At 45.1% G+C, this 26348-nt stretch overlaps 2 protein-coding genes and 1 pseudogene across 12 annotated transcripts in view; 2 read left to right on the plus strand and 1 right to left on the minus strand.

Moving 5' to 3' along the window:
* Positions 1 to 26348, plus strand: part of herc1 (HECT and RLD domain containing E3 ubiquitin protein ligase family member 1) — a 105030-nt gene that overhangs the window by 43613 nt on the left and 35069 nt on the right. The window contains exons 36-54 of one of the 10 annotated variants that reach the window (XM_080729817.1): positions 7527 to 7610; positions 8189 to 8581; positions 9156 to 9319; positions 11632 to 12325; positions 12791 to 13064; positions 13825 to 14035; positions 15310 to 15476; positions 15586 to 15702; positions 16170 to 16395; positions 17159 to 17283; positions 17631 to 17875; positions 20364 to 20632; positions 21493 to 21545; positions 21668 to 21868; positions 22335 to 22509; positions 22888 to 23152; positions 23632 to 23845; positions 24938 to 25200; positions 25781 to 25908. In XM_080729817.1, coding sequence (XP_080585943.1) covers positions 7527 to 7610; positions 8189 to 8581; positions 9156 to 9319; positions 11632 to 12325; positions 12791 to 13064; positions 13825 to 14035; positions 15310 to 15476; positions 15586 to 15702; positions 16170 to 16395; positions 17159 to 17283; positions 17631 to 17875; positions 20364 to 20632; positions 21493 to 21545; positions 21668 to 21868; positions 22335 to 22509; positions 22888 to 23152; positions 23632 to 23845; positions 24938 to 25200; positions 25781 to 25908 — 4268 coding nt within the window. The remainder of the gene's footprint in view (positions 1 to 7526; positions 7611 to 8188; positions 8582 to 9155; positions 9320 to 11631; positions 12326 to 12790; positions 13065 to 13824; positions 14036 to 15309; positions 15477 to 15585; positions 15703 to 16169; positions 16396 to 17158; positions 17284 to 17630; positions 17876 to 20363; positions 20633 to 21492; positions 21546 to 21667; positions 21869 to 22334; positions 22510 to 22887; positions 23153 to 23631; positions 23846 to 24937; positions 25201 to 25780; positions 25909 to 26348) is intronic. The other 9 variants (XM_080729819.1, XM_080729825.1, XM_080729822.1 and 6 more) reach the window with 9 other exon arrangements.
* Positions 3248 to 4040, minus strand: LOC308288018 (proteasome subunit beta type-1-like; the record flags this gene model as incomplete). The annotated part of the gene is made up of 2 exons (XM_080729364.1): positions 3248 to 3937; positions 4035 to 4040. The coding sequence occupies 2 exons, from the start codon at positions 4038 to 4040 to the stop codon at positions 3248 to 3250; spliced, it is 696 nt and encodes a 231-aa protein (XP_080585490.1).
* On the plus strand, positions 4226 to 5192 carry LOC308288019 (peroxisomal membrane protein PMP34-like; annotated as a pseudogene). Its single transcript has one exon. The product of its transcript is annotated as a peroxisomal membrane protein PMP34-like (transcript).

Here is a 26348-nt window from a genome sequence, read left to right on the forward strand (position 1 = left end):
TTCATAGTTTAAAGTAAACATTAATAGTTTACAGTAGCTAAAGTTTTTGAGCGGTGCTAACCTATTTTATTTTGAAAAGTATTGATAATAACTGCTTTACAAGCTCAATGTGTTGCATCCTGCGCTGTCACGTTGTGTCAACCAATCACCATACAAGGCCGAAACTGTGACATCACCACCTAAAATACTTAAAAGGGATAGATACACTTAAAGAATTTCAGTTTCATTATTTGTTTCAGGCTATTAAGAAATATCTTTGGTTCACAGTAGCGACTCAAAAGAACAAACATGCAGATTTTTGTGAAAACCCTTACTGGCAAGACCATCACCCTGGAAGTTGAGCCAAGTGATAACATTGAGAATGTCAAGGCCAAGATCCAGGACAAAGAAGGAATTCCTCCTGACCAGCAAAGGCTGATCTTTGCTGGCAAACAACTGGAAGATGGCCGCACCCTCTCTGACTACAACATCCAGAAAGAATCCACCCTCCACCTTGTGCTGCGTCTGAGGGGAGGAATGCAGATCTTTGTCAAAACTCTTACTGGCAAGACCATCACCCTTGAAGTTGAACCAAGTGATAACATTGAGAATGTCAAGGCCAAAATCCAGGACAAAGAAGGAATTCCTCCTGACCAGCAAAGGCTGATCTTTGCTGGAAAACAACTGGAAGATGGCCGCACCCTCTCTGACTACAACATCCAGAAAGAATCCACTCTCCACCTGGTGTTGCGTCTGAGGGGAGGTATGCAGATCTTTGTGAAGACCCTCACTGGCAAGACCATCACCCTAGAAGTTGAGCCAAGTGATAACATTGAGAATGTCAAGGCCAAGATCCAGGACAAGGAAGGAATTCCCCCTGATCAGCAAAGGCTGATCTTTGCTGGCAAACAACTGGAAGATGGCCGCACCCTCTCTGACTACAACATCCAGAAAGAATCCACCCTCCACCTGGTGTTGCGTCTGAGGGGAGGGCAGTAAATGATTCAACAATCTTGAATGTAATGCAAATAAAATTATATTCACAATTAAAACAGCTGGCCATCTATGCAGGATAGTTTTGCTCCATGTGAATAAGAGGATGCACATTATACTCTCTCCCCAGACCAATAGATAAAAAACACAAAAAATATGCAAAAGGGCAGGTGCTGTGGCTCACTAAGAGCATATACCATGATACAGTCTGTATATGCTGTACGAACCAAACCATGGGCTACTGTTGCACCCCTTCTTTGTCAGTCAAGTGCCTCTATCCGGGATTTGCTTTGGTAAGCAGTAAACTATATCCTTATTTACTGGGTGTGTGTTCTTAATTTGTGACGCAACGCTTTCGATGGGTCATGCACCTTTGGCCAAAAAAATCCCCCAAAAGATTGCCTCTCAAAATCTGGCCAAAAAAAATCCTCAAAAGAAATTGCCTCTCAAAATCCAAACCTATGTCCTTCTCCTTGTCATGAGTGTTGGAAGCAGATAATTCTGACTAACAGGGCTCTGGTAAAACCAGGCTGATCACCTGTGCAGTTGATGAATGAAGATTACATAAATCTTGACAAATGGAGTTCCATTCTGGACCTGGAAACGGAAGCCCCCTTCTGTATGTGTGCTTGTCTCTGAGCGGGTCTCCACCTCCAGACCATCAGCGTCAAATTTCTTGTGAACGGCCAGCAGGCCAAGGAACTCTAATCCCCTCAAGTGGGGAACACACACCACATGTGGTGAAAAGGTCTCAGCAGCTGTACTGGGTCCGTCTTTTGAAATCAGGCTGTCCTGTCAGGCTGTGTCACCACTCACCGGAGCACCACCTGCAAACAGAAAGGCCTACAGAGGGTGGTGTGAACAGCCCAGCACATTGTGGTGTTGGCATGCATTGACAGACACCATACTGATGTCCAAATATGGAGTCGCGCAACGCTCCATATCTGCCTCCTTTGACTTTCAATATAAAATTTCAATTTATAAAAAAATATTTAAAGTGTAGACTATTGTGTCCTTGGGGTCCAGTCTATGACATCAGTACAGCACGTGCCAACATGGGACAGTCTATGATGTCAACCCTAGTGTTAAGAATGATAGAGGATAATATTATAGCAGTACTAAATAACAGTAATAAAAATCACACCTAGTGTGAAGTGAGCAGTGCTATTTATGAGTTAATTTCATTAAGATTCCCGCGAAGCTTTGCCAATGTGACCCTGTGGTACAACAAACTGAGCACTTTGTGCCAAGCTTCACATTCCGCAAAGCTTGGCCAATGTGACCCTGGGTGTACATTCTGTACAACAAACTTTGGACAAAGCCAGATGTTAGCTCTTTCCAGGAGCACTGCTCAAATTCAGGGATTTAATTCCTTAGCCTAAGCGCAGTGTCCACAAGACATTTGGTGCTAATCAGCCCAGTTGGGCTGTGGGATTAGTGATGGACAGACTTGAATGGACGCAAGAATGCACATTAACTCTTTTACTGCCTATGACAAGCGTGTTCGTCATTTTTTTAATTTATTAAAAAAAAAATGTATCCCACGATTTTGTAACCCATTTACACCCAGTGCCAATTGCCTATGTAATCCTGGGCTCTGCTCTCCCTCTGCCCTCCCTCTGCCACGCCTGAGGAGACAACGGACTGCTGACCTCATGCTTCCTTCTATGCATGAGTAGTCCACGTTGCTTCTTTTCACCTGACAGTGGGGATTTCCCCGGTTAGGAACACGTTATTCCAACCAGTTCCTTTCCCCTCCATCAGGCGCCCCGGCTGGCCAGGGAGAGGCATTATAGTGACCAGCTGTGAGGCGACAGCGCTAACCACTGCGCCACCGTGCACCCTGGACAAGCGTGTTCATCATTTGATGCGCCGTCTACACTGCCACGGCAAGTGTTCGTCAAACCTGATTTGGGCACGGAAGCACAGGGGGTGTGTCCGCGGTCTGTGAGTGATCCAAACAGCACCGAAGGAGAATGCAGCCAGAAGATGTTTAACTTTAATTTACAAAAATGCTTTGTGCTGACTTTGGGTGACAACACTGTCTCTATCGCTGCACTGGATAATGGCGGCCGGCTGATCTTTTTTCTCGACGCTAGGAGACCAGTGTCGGTCTTTTAACAATAAAATAATGGATTGATAATATTCTATGAATTTTCAAAGGTAAGTGAAAACACTCAGATTTGCTGGCAAGAGCAGAGCAGACGATGAACCTAGCTTAGCCTAGATCTGGCAGTAAAATAGTTTACCGCCACAGGAAATAAACTGTCTTTCCTCAGTCCTTCCTCAGTGGGACCGTGTCCTCCTTGGTGCCATCCTTGGTGACGATAGATATCCTAAGAGCATCTCCAGTGTAGCAGTCTCTCTCTGCGGCTGAAATGAACACGTCTTTGACCAACTGGAGTGCCTTGTCCAAGGTCAGAGGAACATGCTGCACCCCCTCCTGGTTCTTAAAGCCAATCTGGTTGTCCAGCAGTGGCTGTAGCATAGCACTGGCCGATCCTGCGGCCCTGTAGGCGTCTCGCTGGTAGGAGCCAACTGGGTCAAAGCTGTAGATGGCTCCCTTGCCCTCCTCGTCCAGGCCTCCGATGATGTTGTACACATAGTAGGGGAAGAACCTCCTACCATACAGGATGGTGGACAGCATAGCTGCTATGGCTCCGCTGGTCATCGTCTTGTTGTTCGAGTGCTTGTACAACTTTAGCCGGGCTTCGATGATCTTGATCAGAGTCAGGCAGTCACCGTGGAACCCGGTGGAGGCAATGACAGTAGAGGGAGTTAACTTGTAGGATTTTGGAGAGTCACGACTGTGAATTTTATAGCTTTCGCTAAGCCGGGTGTCTGAAGCAATGATGGAAAAGTCCTCTCCGGCAATAGCAAGCACCGTACCTCCATTGTAAGTATATGGATCAAAGTGACGTTGTACTGGACCTCGGTAGTCTTCCATTTTTCCACTTTCCCCAAACTGTGTGAAACTTATAGCTATTATCGACACTAAGCACTATAATAATACCTGTCTGCTCCTTTAATAACCCCAGCACTAGAATTATTTCGCATCATGCTGACATGGCAGTCGTATCAGGCTCAAATCCTGCCTAAATATGGAGGTGGCCGATATAGTGACATTGCATTACGTCAGAGATTCACATGGACGCCACACCAGTATGGTGAGAAAGACCAGCCTGACCGCCCTGCCCTGCAATACTAGTTGGGGTTTGTTTTAGTATAGTTTGGGGTTGGAGAAGGTGCAGAGATGTCTGACAACAGTGGCTTGACTGTGGGCTTTCTGTCCTATGAAACTGGTCCATGCTGTGGCTGGAGCAATGGGCAGTGTGACTGCAATGAGCGTTTCTTTCGGTTTGGATACAGCTAGGATCCGACTCCAGGTGGATGAGAATCGCAAATCTAAATCTCCCCCAGTTATCCTGTCTGAGATAGCAAAGGAAGAAGGCACCATACAGGGGCTGGTTTCCAGCTATTTCCAGTCTCTGCTGCTCCAACTTTGTCTACTTCTACACCTTACAACTTTGTCTACTTCCTACACCAACACGCTGAAGAAATTGGTTTTGTCTGGCCAGGGCCAGTCCCCGACCAAGCAGAAACCTGCTCATGGGGGTCATAGCAGGATCAGTGAACGTGATCCTGACCACACCAATGTGGGTGGTCAATACTCGGCTGAAGCTGCAGGGGGCGAGGTTCCGAAATGAAGACCTGCAGCAGACTCATTACAAGGGCATATTCGATGCCTTCTCCCAGATCATAGACAAGGAGGGGTGCGCACCCTGTGGAATGGCACCCTGCCCTCTCTGGTGGCGGTGTTCAACCCAGCTGTACAGTTCATGTTCTATGAGACCATGAAGAGAAGGGCTGGTAATAGTGGGAGGAAGATATCTTCAGCAGAGATCTTTCTTATTGGAGCTATTGCTAAGGCCGTTGCTACCACAATGACATATCCACTTCAGATTGTTCAGGCCGTCTTAAGGTTTGGCCAGTACAAAGGTGATGACAAAGGTGGAGCATTAGCAAGCCTGCGCAACGTCATCTACCTGCTGATGGACAGAATCAAGAGGCATGGGTTTCTCTGCTTATACAAAGGCCTGGAAGCGAAGCTGTTACAGACGGTGCTGACAGCTGCCCTCATGTTTGTGATCTATGAGAAGATCACTGCAGCCATGTTCAAGGTCATGGTCATGGGCCTCAACAAGAAATTGAAGTGCTGAGATCACTGCACTCCTACATAATAATACCTCACACACCTGCGGTTGTTATACCAAACCCAGCCTTGGCCCAGAGAAATGTGAGGCCTCAACACAGTCTGGGTACCTACACGTTATTTTGAAAGTTAATGTTTGATTTAACCACGTTAACCCTGCTGGATCTATTTTGGGGCACATTCTAAAACCTTTTATAATTAAAAGAATCGCACCCGTGTGAAGTGAGCGGTGCAAAGGCGATTTTCATATATGTATGATCATTAGTAGTGTAATGAAAAAAGAAATATAGATTTTCATATATGTATGATCATTAATACTGTAATGGAAAAAAAGACAAACATTTAGAAATGGAGTTAGGGGTTATTGGTTTGATAATGAATATATGTTGAAATCTTTCCCTTCTCTAGTTTTTGTTATCGTTATAAGTAAAGCATCATGGTCTTTGGCTGTGTAGTATGAACTGTACAGAGAGGGAAGACAGCCTGCGCAAATCATCATTGCAACCGGTCATGTTTGTGTGTTATGTCAGACCAGAACCTCCTGGTCAGTAAATGTGTTCCATTCTTCAATATTGTAGGTTTTATTGGCCCAAATTCCCCTGGTGTCAAATGAGAATCTATCTACTAAAGCTATAAAAATCGAACCTCTGTTCGAAGTGGAGCTGTGTGTGTGTGTGTGTGTGTGTGTGTGTGTGTGTGTGTGTGTGTGTGTGTGTGTGTGTGTGTGTGTGTGTGTGTGTGTGTGTGTGTGTGTGTGTGTGTGTGTGTGTGTGTGTGTGTGTGTGTGTGTGTGTGTGTGTGTGTGTGTGTGTGTGTGTGTGGCACCTCTCTGGTCACCCAGGATCATGTGTACCGATTTTTGTGACATTTGAAGAAAATATGTAGGAAAAGGTGCAAAAAGTGTGTTTTGGAGAAAATTCAAGATGGCGGAAAATCTATCCTGGCGCAAATGGGCGTTTTCCAGGGAAAAAAGAATTTTAATTTTCCGATCTACGGTTCAAGAGTTACGGGGCAAAACGCAAAGTGGGCCGTTATAGCGCCACCTTGAGGCCGAGTGATGTAATTATTTTTGGATTCATTCTTAAAATCATTATGAATCTCCTCTCCGAGGTTTGAAACTGTAGCTCCTATGGTTTACGAGAGAAAGATACTTGAGTGTGAGTTTTTGCAATTCCCATTATAAGTCAATGGGGAAAATTAATTCACTAATAAATTAATATCAATTAAACTATAGAACCTTTCTCTTAGCAAGTTACTAGCACATGATTCCCGAGTAAGCCGGTCGATTTGACATATGGCGCGAGTGTGTGGTGCAAAAACTGTGGGAGGAGTAGCGTGCCAAACTTTGAGGCTACATACAGACAGACAGACAGACAGACACGGACGGACGGCCACACACACGGCCACGTATAGGGAGCTTGTGTTCCACACAGCTCCAAAAAAGAAGTGAAGAAAAAACTGTCCTCAAAATAAATAAAAATGTATAGGTTATACATTATTCACAGTGAAGTGATGTCAAATTCTGATTACGGTGCCACACCTGAATCTGTATGTACACACAGGATTGATTGTTTTAAATGTACTATTTATTTACTATTTATTTATTAAAAGGGTTACAAAGACAATCGAGGATAATAAAACACAGTAAAGTCATCAACTTATTTCCACTGTGGTCCCCTACACATTATGGACAGATACTGGCGAACATAACACAGAATACACAATTTAGAAAAACAACTCTAGTGTCGAGGTGCCAACTTGCACCTTGTGCACTCGTGGCCATATATAGTAGTACCTGCACGCTCTGCTAGTGCGCAAGTACTACTTTCGGTTTTGTGCGGTGCTGTACGTATGTATGTGGGCAAGTTGCCACTCTGTGGAGGTGCCAACTTGTGCCTTGTTATTTATATCAGGTCACACTTAATGGTGGTGACGTCACCAAGAACAGTGCTCCCTCATTGGCTAAAGGCCCTGCCTTTGTCGGCCTGAAACAGACGGCACCAAAAGTAGTATCAGTGCGCTCTGCTGGCACAAGTAATTACTCCATATTTGTATAAAATGAATCTGTTGATGTTTTGAAATGCACTGTAATTTCAGTACATCAACAAATCTAAAACCACCCCTGACCATTTCTTTGTCAATGTGGTCAGTATATCAACACTAAAACTACATCGTTTGAGGGTGTCACTTGTCAAAAAGCAGTCACAATGTACATCACTGTTAGGCCTTTTGCTTCCCTTTAGAAGTGACAGGGAAACGAAGCACCTTATTAATGGTGTTGTAAAATTGTGGCTGAATGTTGTCTCGTACCCCTTTTAGTTATGTGACGTTGTCTTCACAGGAGCCCAAGTTGGCCTTTGAAGATGTGGACGCCACTGAGCTCTATCCCTGTGTGATGTTCTACAGTAGTAACCCTGGGGAGAAGGTAAGAGACATGGCTGCTACATGTGTGTAGAGCGATGATTCACAACCAGTGATTCCCAACCAGCGGGCTGCCAAATAACTGCCTAAACCCTGCATTTAATTATTTATTTCCCTACATTTTTATCCCATGATTTTGTAACCCATTTTTCACCCAGTGCCCAGTGTAGTCCTGGGCGCTGCTCTCCCTCTCCCTCTGCCAACCAAATCCCTGCGGTTTTAATGATAATATAACATTAATATTAAATACTTCATGTAAAGAAAATTACATATTTTTTCTTTTAAACCTTTAAAAATTAGTTTTCATTGTGTACCGATAAATTGGGACTTAAAGTCCACTACGTTAGTTGCATTGATCCTGAACCACTTGATACGTCAGTCAAATGGCTGCCGTGTTACATGGGTTGGCCTCGAATGCGGCTGTAATTCATTTTGTCTTTGGATGTACAGATGTTCAGATGGATGGGCTGTGAATTCGGCTATAATTCATTTTGTCCCTGGATGTACTGTATATTTATGCTCATTCTCATAGTGTATGGGGCTCCTATCTCAATGAACTTTGCATCATTTGAACGTGCCTAGGTGAAGATCTGTGACATGCAGATGCGCGGCACCCCCAGAGACCTCCTCCCGGGCGACCCGGTCTGCAGCCCCGTGGCCACCGTTCTGGCCGAGGCCACCACGCAGCTCATCCGCATCCTCCACCGCACCGACCACTGGACCCACCGCATCAACAAGACCATGACCGAACGCCTGCACAAGATCAAACCCTGCTTCAGAGAAGCCACCGGCCCCGGCGGCGGAGGGGGGCAGAGGCTGAAGAAGAGCCGCTCAGTGCAGAGCCGCGAGGAGCACGACGCTCAGAGGGAGAGTCACGAGACACCCGTGAGGTCGGAGGAGGAGAGGGGGCGCCACGGGCGCCAGCACGGCCTGGGAGAGCTGTCCGAGCATCATCTGAGGACGCTGTGCACGGAGGTGTGGCTAGGCCCTATCACAATTACTACCTAATCGTCCGATTGTGATCATTTCAGATAATCAATTTTTTGAAGTACAAGCGTAAAAAGAAAAGTATAAAATATATGCCTGTTTTAGCCATAGTATAAATTTAAGTTAGTTGTCATATCTGCCCTGTTTAATTATTGTTTAAAAACATTTTCTATTTTTGAGCGGTGGTAAACCGCTCCATAGAGTGGCTGTGCGTGTGTCTGTAGCCACTTTTCCTCAGCGTTTTGCCATGTTTTCCTCAGCGTTTTGCCATAGCAATATGTGTGTGTGTGTGTGTGTGTGTGTGTGTTGCCATATCACATCACCAATTACATCCTAGACCTATATCCTAGTCTTTTCCCTCAGCGTTTTGCCATATCAATGTGTGTGTGTGTAGCCTGTATTACATCAGGCGTTATGCAAGCACGACCACCGCTCACTTCACATTGGGTGTGATTTTGATTTATTATGTCCCAGTGTTCCAATACTAAAAGCACAATTAAATTGTCCATCGCTGTTTTTTGTATGACAATTAATCGTCAAGTAAAATTGGTGACAACCCTAGGTGTGGCCTGTGCTGGCGGTGATTGGCGGGGCGGACGCGGGCCTCCGCGTGGGCGGACGCTGCGTGCACAAGCAGACGGGACGGCACGCCACTCTGCTGGGCGTGGTGAAGGAGGGGAGCACGTCGGCCAAGGTGCAGTGGGATGAGGCGGAGATCACCATCAGGTATCCAAGGGGTTGAGTGGCCAGGCCATGTTTCCGTCCTTTATACCTGGACATTTTTTTATTCGTGTACAGATTAAATTGTACTGGCCTTACTGTATATCATCATCGTCGGGTGGGAAACCTTGTACGTTCAAAAACGAAAAAATACCTGTGTTCAAATGGATCCAATTATTGGATTGGAGTCACAAGCTCTTGATTACTTTTCATTGGTTCAATATTTGTAAAACCACTCTTAACTCATTGACTGCCAAGGCCCGAGTTTCCCGAGTTATTACAGTAGTCCCAGGCTGCCACAGTCCGAGTTTCCCGAGTTGGAAGCCATTTTGAAAAAAAAAAAAAAAAAAAAAAATCAAAATTCTAAAAATGCCTCAAATGTATTAGGCATGATCGCAATTGCGAAATTGCATATTTAGCCCCATAAACACATCTTTCAAAATGTCAAAAATGGCTGTTTTGTCTGACTTTGAAGGCTTGTATCTCATGAATGTTTGTTTGAAAACTGTTAAAAAGTACTACACATATGGTGCATGATCTAGGCATGGGCGTGCACGATCCGTGCACTAAAGATTTATCCGTGCACTAGAAATATAGGAAGGTGGCAGTGTTTGTTTTGTCTGACTTTGAAGGCTTCTATCTCATGAATGCCTGAACGGATTTCCAAGCGGATTTTTTTGTTTGAAAGCTGTTAAAAAGTACTACACATATGGTGCATATATGGTGCATGGGCGTGCACGATCCGTGCACTAAAATTGATCCGTGCACTAGAAATTTAAGAACGTGGCATCCTGGTACTTGGCGGCCATCTTGAAAAGGGCATTCAATGAGTTAAAAGAAAAAGAAAAAAAAAATAGATCTACAAGAAGATCTGCTATTGTTGCTATTCTTGTGTGGTTCTGTAGAATGACCAAGTAAGGTGTTAAAAAAAGTTATGGAGATACAAGGTTTCTGCCAGACCTGGATCGTTATTTTTGTGCAGATTAAATTGTATGGCCTTATATATTTATTTACATTCACCAGTGTCTTTTTATTGTGCATTTTCCTCTTGTTTTATGTTTCTATGGCTTGATTATATTATCTATGCATGATGTTCCATTGTAAGGTATGTGGAACATGCGGTGCTGTGGCCTTAGGCATATGATTATCACCAGTATGACCTCATGCCTGTAGAAATGTGTAAACAGATGTGTTGTGGTTGGATGTGATTTCTGAACATGTGTTCACTTGGCTGTATTAACTCTGCTTTAGCCCCTCCCATATCCTCTGCACTGCTTCTTAATCATAAAAAACAAATGCATTTCCTTTACTTTATTTTCACCGTTTTCCATCCTCCCACAGTTCATTCACCCTCGTTGCATGGTTTGTTAACACATTACCCTTTTTCCATGGTTTATGAACACATTACCAGGGTCTCCGTGGAATTATTAATAATTAATATAAATATTGATACTAGTAAGACACCCTAAGGGTGAGAAGCGACAGACAGGGTGAGGTTGGGCTGAAACAACAGAACCTGACACAATTTGTCCATATATGGGCATTCCCAGCTACAGTATTGATTACATTGATCTCCATATATGGGCATAAAAGGGACAAGGACAGAATTAATTTGCAAGTGTGGTTGCCGTGACTCGAGTCACACTTGGCCATATATGCAGCGTGACATGAGGTGTGACTGTTTGACTCACATGAGGTGCATGTTTTCATTGTAAATGCGGCCTTATAGAGGACTTGAAAAGACAGAGAAAGTCTTAGCATTCGTGTTTTAAAGGTCTTAAAAATGCCACTGACAGCGACAGTGACCAACTGTCACTCGCTTCTGATATGTCCGCTCCAGGGAACATTAATGAGAAGACAACAGTGAGCATTAGCATCATAATACCAGTGATCATTGGTCTATCCGTGAGATGACGATTGTTAACGATCGCCCCGATTGCATTTAAAACATTTTGTTATTTATAAATTGATCTTACATTTAATTCAAAGTGGCATTAAAAAGGTCTGACGTGCCTAAACCTCAGAGACCCTGCATGACCTTTGTCCTTTATGCGTGTTTTATTAACACATTATCCTCTGCAGCTTTAATAACACAATTACCCTCTGCATTTTTATTAACACATTAACCTCAGCATTAATTACCCGCTCTGGTCTAGCAGTTGACATCCTCCCTAAACCTCCACCTGACTCTCACAGACCACGTTTTTCAGTTTGCCTTTGTCACGCATGCTTTTCTTCGCCTCTCCTGTCCTCTCCCTTACTTTGTTTCCTTCCCTTTGTCTCTTTTTTCACTCCTTCTTCGCTCCCGTCTACTAAAGCTTCCCAACTTTTTGGTCGCCTAGTGACACTCCCCTGTACAACCTGGAGCCGTGCGAGCCACTGCCCTTCGACGTGGCGCGCTTCCGCGGCCTCACGGCCTCTCTGCTGCTGGACCTCACCTACCTCACCAGCATCCACGACGACGCCACCGCCAAGCTTAGCGCACGACGTCACGACAAGAAGCACCGAAGCGCACCCCCTGCCACAAGCGGGGGCGGTGGTGGCGGTCACAAGGTGGTCGGCTGCGATGACAAAGCCGACGGCGACTCGTACCACCACAACGAACCCAAAGAGAATGTAGGAGCCACTACCGGCACCGCCCCCATCGCTATCGTAGCCGCCGCCTCCGACCTGCGCATGTCCCACAGCCTGGAGGAGGTCAAGACCCTCGCCACGTCCAACTCCAAGTCTGAGAGTGAGATCTGCTCTTACACCTCCAGCCCGCAGCAACAAGCTCCGGGAGGAGCGAGCGAGACGGTCTTTGCTGCAGCGCCACATACTCCTGCAGACGGGAGCAGGAGGAAAGGTCACGAGCACGGCTCTCGCAGCCACGAGCATTCTCCTTCATCCTCTGCTGCCACCCAGTCTGAGATCCATGCTGTGCAGCTGTCCTACCTCTATCTGGGGGCCATGAAGGCCCTCAGCGCCCTGCTGAGCTGCAGCAAGTACGCGGAACTGCTGCTTATACCAAAGGTACAGCTCTCCCCAGTTCCCGGGTCCTTACAGCCGTAGTTCTCCTATTTTAGTTTTGTATGGTGATCCTAGGCCTAATTTATACACAACAGTGTCACCTCCATGAAAGACACATGCAATACATTACAGTAGATAATCTGACTCTGATTTATTCATTATAAGGAGGCGAGATAGTTGTAGCTACCTGAGGTAATGCCGGCAAGTTACCCTGCCAGCTGGCATTTCCTTTAATAACAAAACTACCATTGATTCAGATTGCATCCCAGCTCTTCTCCCCATGGATTTTGATTGGCCTGTCAGTGAAAGTGATACTTCCCCACTTGTCGTCATTACAGTTGTGGTGTTGACTATGCCATCCTCTTCTGTTAGAACGACTTTTAATATTACATATACCGGTAGTTATTGTTATAGTTACCGTGCTTGGTGTGCACAGCCCTTAACTCTTTAACATCCTCTCACATGAAGGTACAACCGGAGGGGCCCCCCAGTGGCCACAATGCAGACCTCAACGCTGGGCCCACCGGCGCTACAGGGGCCACGTCGCCTGTGTGTCAGGAGGAGGTGGAGATGCGAGCTGCCCTGCAGTTTCTGATGCGCCACATGGTGAAGCGAGCGGTGATGCGTTCGCCCATCAAGAGAGCCCTGGGCCTGGCTGACCTGGAGCGAGCACAGGCCATGATCTACAAGCTGGTTGTCAACGGACTGCTGGACGACCCCAGCGGAGGAAAGTCCAAATCTGGTGAGAACAGTCCTCTACATTACTGGCTCTCAACGTTTTCATTTCAAGGACCCCCAGTTGCATTAGACCATGGACCTCCATTGTATAGCTTTTTTGTTTCCTGGATCACAATCTACACTGTAAAATCCTCAGTGTTAAACTGATCCATTTGGTTCCACTTGTATGCTCTCAGAGTTACAGACCCATAAGGGTCCTTTGGACCACTGGTGCTAGCCCGACTCAACATTGAGAACCAGTGTTCTACATGCTGCTGCTTTATTAGACCTGAGACCCTTTTCAATGCTTATCACACAATCTTAATTGTCACTTGCACTGTACAGCTGCATTGCTGCACTTACACCTACTTCAACATTGTGGGTAAAATAACAGTAATAATAAAATGACAAAACTTTTCATCTTTGCAGCCGCGTAAATGTGTCCTACTGTAAATCAAATGAGTCGTCTATATCTAGTTTGCTGCAGAAATCGACATTTTAAAATGTATTTGAAAGATATTTTAAAATATACTGTACTTGTTTTAGTGAACGTAAATGACGATCACAACTTCCTTTACTGCTTTCAGCCAGGGGATGTAGTTACAGACTGCCGCATTTGAAGATTGTGGAATAGTCTAGCTTGAGAGTCTATAACGTATCAATGGGCAAGGGGCATAACACAGTGACCCCGGCTACACTGGGCAAGCTGCCCGGTTTCTGCTTGTATATTCAATCTAACTTCATTGCTCTAATTTCCCCCCTCTTCCCATCCTCTGCTCCCTCAGGATCGAGAAGTGAGCCAGACGGCGAGGGGGAGGCGGTTGAAGGCGAGCAGCTGGCCCAGACCCCGGTCACCACCAGTCCCTCTGCATCCAGCACCACCTCCTTCATGAGCTCCTCCCTGGAGGACACCACCACCGCTACCACGCCCGTCACCGACACCGAGACCGTCCCTGCCACTGAGTCACCAGGGGTCATGCCCCTGAGCCTGCTCAGGTCAGACCCACATGATACTGATTCTGTTCCTTTATTACTTAACTTACTTAACATACTGCATTGGTTGTTATAACATTATTAATTGTGCATAGTCCACATCACATTATCACATTTACTTGTAGCAGTCTGGTGGAGTCTGACATGCAGTTACTGTCTCCGACCACCAAACTATTCGTTGGAGAGTTCCGACTTTCTGACCTGTAGCTTTTCCGAACTCAAATTCGGGGTAATGCTCTTCAGAGGTTGCGAGTGACGTAATTTTGTAGTTGACACTCTATGCATGCGTTCGTGCGTGCAACTGCTTGCGTGCGTGCGTGCGTGTGTGTGTGTGTGAGGGGAGAGAGGGACCAAGGAGAGACAGAGAGAGAGAGACGGAGCAGCACTCTCATCATCTCATTATGTTACTCAAAATGTGCACTTGCCTGGTCGGGCAACCCGGTAGCAAACTTCACCTGCCCAACCATTTTTTTTACCTGCCCGGGCAGTCGGGTAACCGTTAGTGTCAATCCCTGTATAATATTGCCTCATTCCACCCTGGGTTGTGATGTGTATCGTCAGTTACTTGTTCATAATGTTTATGAGCAGTGAAATTCACAAGGAACCAGCCTCACTGCAACAGACAGACACAGGTTTTGAGAACACACAGACACACACCTACCCTTGTGATCAGCAGCCTGTGCATCTGTAGTGCCACCTTTGATACCATGTACATTTACTGTATACCTGTGCCATGTACCCTACATGCAACATGTTTCGTACAAAGATATTGACACATTTCTTAAAGATGGCTCAGTGTTTAGTGCAAGCAAAAAGGTCATGGATTCGAACCCGACTCTGTTGTGGCATGTTCTCCCCCATGTTCAACGTGCGTTTCCTCCAACATTAAAAGACATTGCAGCTGCCCTGGAGCCAGGCACTGGTCCCCCGGCACTGCACTGTGGCTGAACACTGCTCCTAATAGTTAAAACAGGGGTCTTCAACGTTTTCAGGCCAAGGACCCCTTAGTTGAGAGAGAGATGAAGCAGGGACCCCCACAACCTGTTCATAGATTCCATATAGTTTCTTTGTTTGACAGCACAATCATCAGTGTATTTTGAATTCCCGGACCCCCTGTTGAAGACCCTTGAGTTAAAAGGTTAAATATAGAGCACAAAGTATGACTTGAACCTGATAATACACACTTGTTTTTGCCGTTAGTGTTCTTGTTTTACAATTAGGTTAACTATGTACAAACACACACTAATACTGAATTGTATATGTTTTGTTCTGCGTAGACAAATGTTCTCTAGCTACCCGACCACTGCTCTGCTTCCAACCCGTCGGGCCCAGACCCCTCCAGTGTCTTCTCTGCCCACCTCTCCCTCTGAAGAGGTGGGCCGCAGACAGAGCCTCACCTCGCCTGACTCCCAGCCCTCCAGACCACAGAACCGAACAGGCACATGTAAGTGTAACACTCACATTACAGCAGGACATACCTGTATAGCAGTGGTTCCTAAAGTGGTCAGATGCGTGGATTTTCAGAGTATATGGTTGTGGATGTTTGTTCCCAGCACTGTCAGACCCCAGCAGCAGGCTGTCCACGTCCCCACCTCCCCCTGCCATTGCTGTGCCCCTGTTAGAGATGGGATTCTCTCTTCGACAGATCACCAAAGCTCTGGAGGCCACCGGTGAGTGGCTCAGTAACTTTTGCACTATTATAGAACAGTGGTTCTCAAACATTTTAATTTCAACGTGTATTCGTACACTCCCAGAGTTACTGACCTGTAAGGGTCCATTTGGTTAGTAACTATGAATAATTGAGCTGGAGTGGAGACCCACCGGAAGGACACCTTGAGAGACTATAAATTGAAGCAAATTAGGTTTTAATGTACAGTATTAGGGACCACTATAAATTGAAGTAAATTAGGTTTTAATGTACAGTATTAGGGACCACCATGCACAGGGATTGCTTAAACCCCATATACTTCATTGACCTGGGTCCCCAAGGGGCCTGTACTTGGCCCCTTCCTTTTTTCTCTCTATCCCAAATATCTTGGTGTTTGCCTATTTTCGCCAAATGTTTGCCTATTATGAGTTTATGACATGCCAAGAACAGAGCTAGGGTTCAGTGTGGTTAAAGATGACATGATGGTAGTTGGTGATGCACCAGGTGCTCGGGGAGAGGCAGACGCCCAGAACATCACGGTGCTGGCCATGTGGATGATCGAACACCCCGGGACCGAGGAGGACGATGAACCCCACTCTGTAGGAGGAGGCGACGGTGCTGCGGCCCCCAACGGAGGAGGCAAATCCCTGGAGAGGAGCACCTACCTGTACTCTCCTGGAGACGCCGCAGAGATGGAGGAGGGCTTCAGCGAGAGGTACCGTAGCCTAGCCACAGTGAAACTCAACACAAAACAACAGTTTGTGTCTGTTCGTGTTTTTAGCTTGTTGAAATTTTTGCAAAATCGAATCTGTATGCAATCTATTTACCCGGAGTTCGATCCCCGACTCTCCTTGGCTACGTGTCGAAGTGTCCTCGAGCAAAACACAGCACCCCTAGAGCCTGAGTTTTACTTTGACCACTGCTTCTGATAGTTAGGATGGGGCAAATGCAGAGAACTTTCACCCTTTTTCCCCACATACAAGTTACTAAGAAAACACAGTACCATTTTATTGCACAGCAGTTGCTGTCTGTCAAACTTTCTGTCTTTGACTTGATTTCCTCCCAGCTCTAGATATAGGCTTGTTTTTGGCTGGATCATCCAAAAATGAATAATCTGATCAAATATCTAAATATTGAATCAAGCAACTTAAAAACTGCCCGGGGTGCGAAGGGTTTTAAAGTGACACCCTCCCTTTAATCAAAAGCAGATCTACAAGCTTAAAAGTAAGCTTGTAAGCTCTAAATGCTAATGACATTAGCATGCCTTTAGCATGTCATCCATGGTGCAGGCATGATGCGCTGAATCAGAGTTGGCTTCTTGTGTTCATTTCTTTAAAAAAAATGTTTTACATTTTTGTATCACTTCATAGCCCCTACAAATGCTTTGTCTTTGGAGAAATCCCATTTTCATCTTTAAGAAGATTACATTTAAAAGGTGAATTTCATCTTTAAAATGTCATCTTTCATGTCATTCGCAGTCCTGAAGGTCTGGAGCAGGAAAGTCCATCAGCCTCCAGTGGTCCTCCTCCCCCCAGGGGGCGCTCTGCTGCCAGCAGAAAGCACCGCTTTGACCTGGCTGCTCGCACGCTCCTGGCCCGTGCTGGTGAGAACCTCCTGGAGAAACAGAATTACTACACCCAGTGCTTCTTGTCTTCAACGCTGACCACAATAACCGTATTCACACAGTGGCCAGTTGTATTTGATGTCACAAAGAAACAAACGGGTGTGACTATGAGAGCAAAACGGCCGCCCTTTGAATACGGTCACTGGTGTTAAGGGCTGCAACTATGGATAATTGTCTCATTGATTATTGATAAAAATGCTAAATTTCTATTTCCCCCCGCCAAATCGATATTTCGTTATTAAAATTGCTTATCACGTATTATATTTCAGTTCGATTAACTTGTTGCAACCCTGCTGGCGTTTCTCCATCTTTCTCTAACTCCTCAGCCGGTCTGTACCGCTCGGTTCAGGCCCATCACAGCCAGTCTCGTCGAGACGTCTCTGCACTGCAGGGGCAGCAGCAGCAGCAGCAGCAGCAGGACCCCGGCGCCCTGTACGACTTCAACCTGGACGAGGAGCTGGAGATGGACCTAGACGAGGAGACCATGGAGGCCATGTTCGGCCAGGACCTGGCCAGCGACACAGACATTCTGGGAATGTGGATCCCGGAGGTACTGGACTGGCCAACATGGGTGTGTGTGATTTTAAGCTACGGCCCGGCTGGGCCGCTGTCACCTTCTCCTTCCCACTCCCCAGCGCTTTGCACCTGTCCACTGACGGATAAGCATGTTCATACATGCATGCTGAGCGGATTGTCTAAACCACTGGTTCTCAACCTGTGGGTCGGGACCCCCAGGGGGGTCCCCAAATTATTTTGGGGGGTCCCCAGATGATTAACTTAATGTACAACATTGTTTTCTCACTGAACAGTAAACAAACCAACATAACGTTTAAGTGTATAGAGGCTATTTGCACATTTCTAAAGTGACAATTTAAGGACTTTTTAAATACCTCTAAATGACAAATTAAACATTGGCCAAATTGTCAAATATTAGAGGCAGAAATTGTGAAAATAGCCGATCTACATGCTCACAACGCCTCGCGTTGCGAGGCGTTGTGAGCATGTAGATCTGCTATTTTCACAATAGAACCGTGTTGTACAAAATGTAATGCCTCAACTCTTCGTCAGGGTGGGGGGTCCCCAGTTAAAATATGTTTATTTTGGGGGTCGTGGCCTGAAAAGGTTGAGGACCACCGGTCTAAACCACTGGTTCTCAGCTTGGGATCCAGGAGACACCAGGGTGACAAATCAATCTGAGAGAATGTACACATGGAACCATTTGTACACACTCAGGGTTAAATTAACACTGAGGATTTTACAATATAGACTGAGGTCTCAGAGATAGAAATAATTGCATCAAATATACAACTTTTTCTAAAAAGAAATGGCATTATTTACCCATGTTAGCTATGCTGAGCACAAGGTGCTCTTTTTCAGCAACGCCCTTCTTCACAATCACACACTTGACATCTGGTCAATGCAAGAATGTTTTTTGTTTTGTTTTTCCTCTCTCTGCCCAAATCTTCACGTGTGCGAGTGGAGCTCGTTCACTGAACTTAACTATACTGGAACCGCAATCTACACTGTTATATCCTCAGTGCTTATTTAACTCAGAGAGTGTACAAATGGAAGCGTGTTCCATTTGTACGTTGGAGATACAGGCGCATAAGGGGCCGTTTTGTCCGGTGGTGGTCCCCAGACCCAACATTGAGAACCAGTGGTCGAAACAATAAACAGGTAATGTTAAACATGCATGGTGACGGTTTAATTCTCTAAACACAGACATGCGTGATGCACAGATTAACTAAGCAACAACTTTCCTGGACGTTCCAACTAGGGATGTGAAAAAAAAATCACCGCGACTCAAAAGGTATGAGTCGAAGAATATTTAGTTTTTTATTTTTCTAAAGTTTTTCCCCAAAAAATGTTTTAATCGCTTGTTCAAAAACGTTATAAGCGTTAATGTTTTCCAAATGTGAGAGGACCGGTGTGTGTGTCTGTGTCTGTCGGGGACGAGTGAATGTCAGGTCCGCGGACTACTGGTTGAGAAACACTGCTGGTCTGTTCGTGTGCACGCGTCATAGCAGTGCGCGCTGACTGGATGTGTTTTGTTTACATGCCTGTTTGCATGCATGCTTGACATGCTTGACACGAAAGCTCGCTTGTTAATGGCAGCGTCGCCTCGTGTGCAGTGATTTTATCAAGATTGACAATAAAACAACACAAAATACACTACTCGTCGTTAATGCGACACACCCGTGGACGTGGTGGGGGAGGGAGAGCGAGGCAGACCAAAGCTCCACATTTGATACACTAGCCTGGGGTGCCGTCGTGCCAGCCAGAGCGCTCCCACTACTTTCCATGGACTTTGTCACTCCGCTTCTAATCTCTAGAGAACAGACTCCATGCTAACGCAAGGAAGAGCAATTATTTATTATAATTATTATTATGGCTTTGATGCAAGTTCTGATGGGTGCAGCTGCTTAAGTTGTGTTGCTTAAAGTAATGCGCCGTTGTGCTCTCCTCTCAGCTGCTGCTTAGCGGGGGGAAAAAGTGAAAAAAGTCGATCGACGCGTCGATTTTCGGCCTCGACGCGTCGATTCGCAAATAATGTGTCGATTAACATCCCTAGTTCCAACCTTTTGTGGGATAACGACAAAGTATCAGACAGACAGCTGTTATTTAGCTCGCTAACATCCATAAGATCTTATTTTATTCATTCTTAGTATTCATTATTGTTTTAAATAATTGCTTGTTGCATAAACAGATGGGTTTTTGCATGTCTCTTAGCAGCAATAGAATGTCTTTATTATATCTATAAATGAGGCACATTAAACTAAATCCCCATACAACAAAAGATGCTCGAGCTAGCTTGCAATGAAAAAGATTTATGGTTAACTAATTGGTGTTGGATGAATGATAATGAATGTTGTTGACAACTGGCCGCTCATGGCTGTTTTAAGTGAATATGTTATGATATTGCAACGGCTCTCATTGATCCACTCAAGCTTACAGTATGTGTTTAATCTCACAGCATGCCTGCTTTTCTTCGTATCGAACCCTAACAACTCTACTGATTTTGTATCCCGTCTATTGTGTATGCGTGTATATGTGTGCAGCATGTGTGTGAGACAGAGGAGCGAGACGAGGTGGTGGTGTGTGAGTTGTGTGAAGCCAGCGTGGCCAACTTCAACCAGCACATGAAGAAGAGCCACCCGGGCTGCGGCCGCAGCGCCAACCGGCAGGGTTACCGTAGCAATGGGTCCTACGTGGACGGCTGGTTCGGGGGGGAGTGCGGCAGCGGCAACCCTTACTACCTGCTCTGTGGCGGCTGCAGAGAGAAGTACCTGGCCATCAAATGCAAAGCCAAAGTCCCCATCGTGGAAAGGTACCAACTATCATCTGAACGCTGTCAACCTTTAAAGTTGGTTCTTGTACTGTGGACCTTATCACCAAGTTTGAAGTTCAAAAGCCTAATTAGTTTCTATAACAGTAAATTGAATGCTCTATTCTGTTCTGTTCTCTTTTTTACTCCGTATTGTCTCTTACTCTCTTCTCTTACTTTCTGTATCTCCAATACAAACATTATATGGGTGAAAGTAGAATGAGTTGTTGAGTTCCACATATTTTTCTAATCTACATATTCATTGTAGAACATAATCCAGTGTTCATTTTAATCTTTTGGTATTGTTGTACACTTGTGTATTGTGATTGCTGTTATTTAAAACATAAAGGTAGTCCGTAATGATTATGAAATCTCAACACCCAGCTGGATTGCATTGGTTTTCATTTGATTTACTTTTACGTTACAATAAAGTTATTCGTTTCACCCAGAGATTGATCATTATATGATTAAATAATATTAACAGTAGTCATGGGCCATGACTACATGACTAAGAATGTTCCCGTCAAATTGAACTGCCATGACAAGTTCAATTAGACAAGAACATTCTTCCCAACGATGCACTGAAAAACAGACCTTCATTTCTGATTTGGAGCTCTGTTCTGTTAGATATGCAATGATACAGACTACTGCCACCTCCTGACATGTAGAGTTATTTCCTCTTACGCAGAACAGCGCCAACTATTGACCATCAGCTGTCGTCTCTGCCGTGCTTTTGGGGATACTTTAAACTTGAAAGATCACGGACGCGAAATTATCTGATTAATTGGTCCTAACAAGTCAGCTTGGTGTGTCAGGGCCCTTTAGATCTAATCTATTGACTTTCCACTTTTCTACATATTCAGATACAAAGGACAGGCTCCAGACCTCTTGGGGAAGCAGGACAGTGTCTATGAAGGTAATTACTGTTGGACAGTCAGAAAAAAATCTGTGAGTACTGTGCATGCTCTCGATACAATTATGTACAGTATAGTACTATTTTAACCGTGTGTGCGTGCGTGCCTATCCTGGCCCCTACAGAAGACTGGGACATGCTGGATGTGGATGAAGATGAGAAGCTGACAGGCGAGGAGGAGTTTGAGCTGCTGGCTGGTCCTCTGGGTCTGAACGAGAGGCGGCTGGTCCCTGAGGCCGTCCAGTTCCCTGACAGCGACCCTCTGGGAGCCTCTGTTGCCATGGTGACCGCCACCAACAGCATGGAGGAGACCCTACTGCAGATAGGTAAGATGAAGGATTGTCTCATCCAATCATGTTGCACATAGATGAGATAAGATATCTTATCTTTTTGGCCTCAACCAATCAGCTGTTCTGTTTAGAGTTCTGACTTTGAGAAATACAACGAGAGCTGTTGTTCAAAATGAATCAGCTGGCTCTTAACTATGCTGGGAAATCACCATCCTGGCTGTATAATCACTACATTTTTCGAATATTCAGTTTATAAATGATTTGACAATGATGGCAAAATACAGTTTATGGCAAATGCACTTTACATTTTGGGCCCTATCTCGCCACCTTACCCCTTATGCCTAAACCTTTTATGCATTTTTTATTTCAAAAAGCATTTTGAAATACGGTAATGAAAAAAGATGATATACATCGATCGACATGTTGTAACAAAGTTACACATAAGCTTTTTTCTTCCAAGACCTGCTCCACTAATAGTGTGTTTGTTGTGCTGTGCTTCCAGGGTGTCAGAGCTCAGTGGATAAGAGCTCGTCAGGCAGGGTGACCCTGGGCGAGCAGGCAGCAGCTCTCCAGAGCCCCCATGACAGAGTCATGGCCCTGAGGAGGGTGACAGCGGCCGCCCAGGTGCTGCTGGCCAGGACCATGGTGATGAGAGCCCTGTCCCTGCTCTCTGTCAGGTACTGGACATCACATCTGTGCTTTATGCTTGAATGATTATAACTAGTCCCTGTTATATATATATATATATATATATATATATATATATATATATATATATATATATATATATATTATATATATATATATATATATATATATATATATATATATATATATATATATATATATAGTAAGTGACACAGTGTGAGCTTGTATATCTGCTATTTTGATAACCACTGTTCTAAACCAATGTTCTAAATCCTAAGAGTTTTCTGAAAAACGTACAATGCTATATAGCTCAAATCTAAAATTACCTGGATGCTCAATGTTCACAATTAAGCTAAGCTGACAATGCAATGCGAATAATTAGTCTTTCTCCCCTCTCTCCCTGCCAGTGGATCCAGCTGCAGTCTGGCAGCAGGCCTGGAGTCTCTGGGTTTGACAGACATCAGAACATTGGTCAGGTTGATGTGCCTGGCGGCGGCTGGCAGAGCCGGCCTCTCTGCCAGTCCTCCAGCAGGCTCCGGTCCAGAGAGGCCCCGTGGGGCTGCCAAGGCCAGCAAACCCATCTCCTGTCTGGCTTATCTCAGCACGGCCGTGGGCTGTCTGGCCTCCAACAGTCCCAACGCTGCCAAGCTGCTGGTGCAGCTCTGCACTCAGGTACTGTATGGGCCACGAGACAAAAGTATGGCTGACACACGATCATGACATTTTACTTGATGATTAATTGATACACAGATAATTGCAGTTAACTATTTCATTGTATTTTTGGCATTGAACATTAGAAGAAAAATAAAATGTGTGGTTGTGATGCATTGTGAGTTTGAGAGGGTTCCAGGGGGTCCACTGCATAATGATTGGTAGTTAGAAACCAAGTGGACCCTTATACGTAGGTCTACAATTCTGATCGTGTTTGCTTCCCGACAGAAGCACTGTCAATGTACTTGTATGTATGTATTTTAGACGTAAGTATTGTTTTATGTTGCATTCCAAAATATACTCGCTGCTAGGACCCTGCAGCATTTGCTTTGGAGTAGTCTGTCCGTGTTATCGGAGGTGTTCGCCAAAAAGACTAAAGACTAAAATGGCTGCTGCACCGTGGCACTTTAATGAGGCGTGTATTATTCTGCCCCTACCAGAACCTGATCTCTGCAGCCACAGGCATGAACCTCACCACGGTGGACGACCCCATCCAGAGGAAGTTCCTGCCCAGCTTCCTGCGTGGTGTGGCGGAAGAGAACAAGCTGGTCACTTCTCCCAACTTTGTGGTCACCCAGGCTCTGGTGGCACTGCTGGCAGACAAGGGGGCCAGACTCAGGCCAGCTTATGACAAGTCTGACGTAGAGAAAAGAGGTTTGTGGGTGAAAGGAAGTGATTGGTTGACAGGCTTGATCGGTTGGGTTATTTGTCTAGACCAGTGGTTCTCAAAGTGGGGTCCAGGGAACCCCCAGGGGTCCTTGAGGGAGTTCCAGGCGGTCTCCAGCAAAATGTATTTATATCTTTTGATGGGGGTCCTCGAACAAATATTAATTTGGGGGTCTTTAACATGAAAAGCTTTGAGAACCTGTGGTATAGACACTTTCAAATTGACAACAGTGACACAAAAGTAGTGAAAATAGCAGATCTACAAGCTCTCAACGCGACACATTGTGAGCTTGTAGATCATCTATTTTCATTTTTATAAATGAAATAAATTATAATAAAAAGGGAACTGTTTTGGATATACATGCATATTTATCATCTCATTTGTCATCTTTATTTTGTGATAGTCATAGAGTGACCTGTCTTTGTTGAATGTATTATCACTGTGTAATGTGTACGTTGGACTGGCTATTATTAGATTTAGCATTGAATGAGCTGTTTGGGGTAAATTCATTGTCGATGTCCTTTAGAATCCTTCAGGAATCACCTTTTCATTCCAGTAAAATCCTGAGTTTAAAATGTATTTGTATTTTCGTTGTTTGTGGATGTACTTATAACACAAACAGCAGCTTAAATGAATGCAAATTAATTGCACAAAATAAACGCTCCCTTTTAAGGACCTTCAGAATGAAATGAAAACATATTTCAGGTCCTGCATTGTAAATTTGGTTTAACACTGTAGCATAATGTTGAGATATTATGAACACATGTTCTTTTTTCAATTTGCTGTGGTTATAGTGGAAATAAATCCATGCTGGTAAATGATGATGAACAATAGTAGTACTCTATGTTGTTCACATTGGTGACAAGAGCCAATAATGTTCACAAGACAAGAGTGATGACACATTGTCAGCAAAACATTAACCAGGCTTAAATGAGCTTGTCAAGTGATGTCACTCACTTCACACGTGTCACCATGTAGCATTTTGTTTTGTAGTCTCTTAATTTGTCATGTTTTGTTGTTTTTTTCCCTTCCTCTCACTCACCGGGCGGCCATGTCACTTCTGTGTTTTCCGTGTCAAGCAGGTCTAATTGCGCATTTGTATGCCCATCCTTCCCATAATCCCTCCGCTGTAGGCCCCCTGGAGCTGGCCAATGCTCTGGCGGCCTGCTGCCTGTCGTCCAGGCTGTCGTCTCAGCACCGCCAGTGGGCTGCCCAGCAACTGGTGCGCACGCTGGCCGCCCACGACCGCGACAACAACCACAGCCGCCCGCAGTCCTTCACCGACATGGCAGGGGACCTGCGCAAGTGTTCAGTTTTCAAACTGGAGGCGCACCAGAGCAGGGTAGGTACACCATTCTTTACCTCGCTCACAACTGATATCATCGACTTCATGTACTGTAGATCAGTGGTTCTCAAAATTAGGGTCCGGGCCCCCAGGGGCAGCATAATGATTGATATTTAGGAACCAAGTTGACTCTTAAAGGTCTGTAACTCTGATAAATTTCAGTGAGAACACAGCCTGAAGAGCTGATCTTCAATCTAACAACACATCAGTTCACAACGCATTGTTAGCTTGAAGATCTGTTCTTGTATCAAGTGACACCGTTGTGTGATTGAGCAAAATGAATTGAGCTTAAGTATGAAATCACACAATGCTGGAACAGTTACATCTCTCATTATATTTCTCTCTTCCTCTGTCTGTCTTCTCTCTCTCTCTCTCTCTCTCTCTCTCTCTCTCTCTCTCTCTCTCTCTCTCTGTCTGTTGTTCTTTCCATGTTGGAGATAACATTAGATATCAAACTTTTGTGTACACACTCAGTAACCCATGACTGTGTGGTCTTAAGGCGAGAACTCTACCGACTGAGCTACCTGGAGACAAGTTGACATGTTGCATGTAAAACTGCTCCTATACGTTTCTCCAGGTCCTCACATGTCGTTGGTGCTCTAAAAAAGGCCTGCTGGCCACCAGCGGGAACGATGGGACAGTCAGAGTGTGGAATGTCACCAAGAACCAGTACAGCCTTCAGCAGACATGCATCTTCAATAAGACGTAAGACGCACGCACGCACGCACGCACACTCACTCACTCACTCACTCACTCACTCACTCACTCTCACACACATCTATAGAACTGAACACAGTTTAATAATAGATTTTAACCACTTAAACCTTGTACTTGATCCCTTCCTTTTTACCCTCTACACATGTCACGTTGCAAGCTTGTAGATCACCCAGAATAGGGACGCTAGCTAGGGTTCAAGCGGTTAAATACCAAAACGCAAATTTCTGCTTCCTCACTGCTTTGTCCCGCATTCTGCAGCATGTTGGTGTTAGGCAGAGCCTTCTACCTACGGAGAGTTGCGTCACTGCCGTTCACTTCATGGGGCCAGGTCTTCTACGCACACATCTATTGGCGTATAGTGACAAACGGCGAACCGGAAGTTTACAAAATGCATTGAAGTCTATGAGGTGTAAAGTGACAATGAACCA

The sequence above is a fragment of the Nannobrachium achirus genome (assembly GCF_963921795.1).
Source record: "Nannobrachium achirus genome assembly, chromosome: 7".
Classification (NCBI taxonomy): domain Eukaryota; kingdom Metazoa; phylum Chordata; class Actinopteri; order Myctophiformes; family Myctophidae; genus Nannobrachium; species Nannobrachium achirus.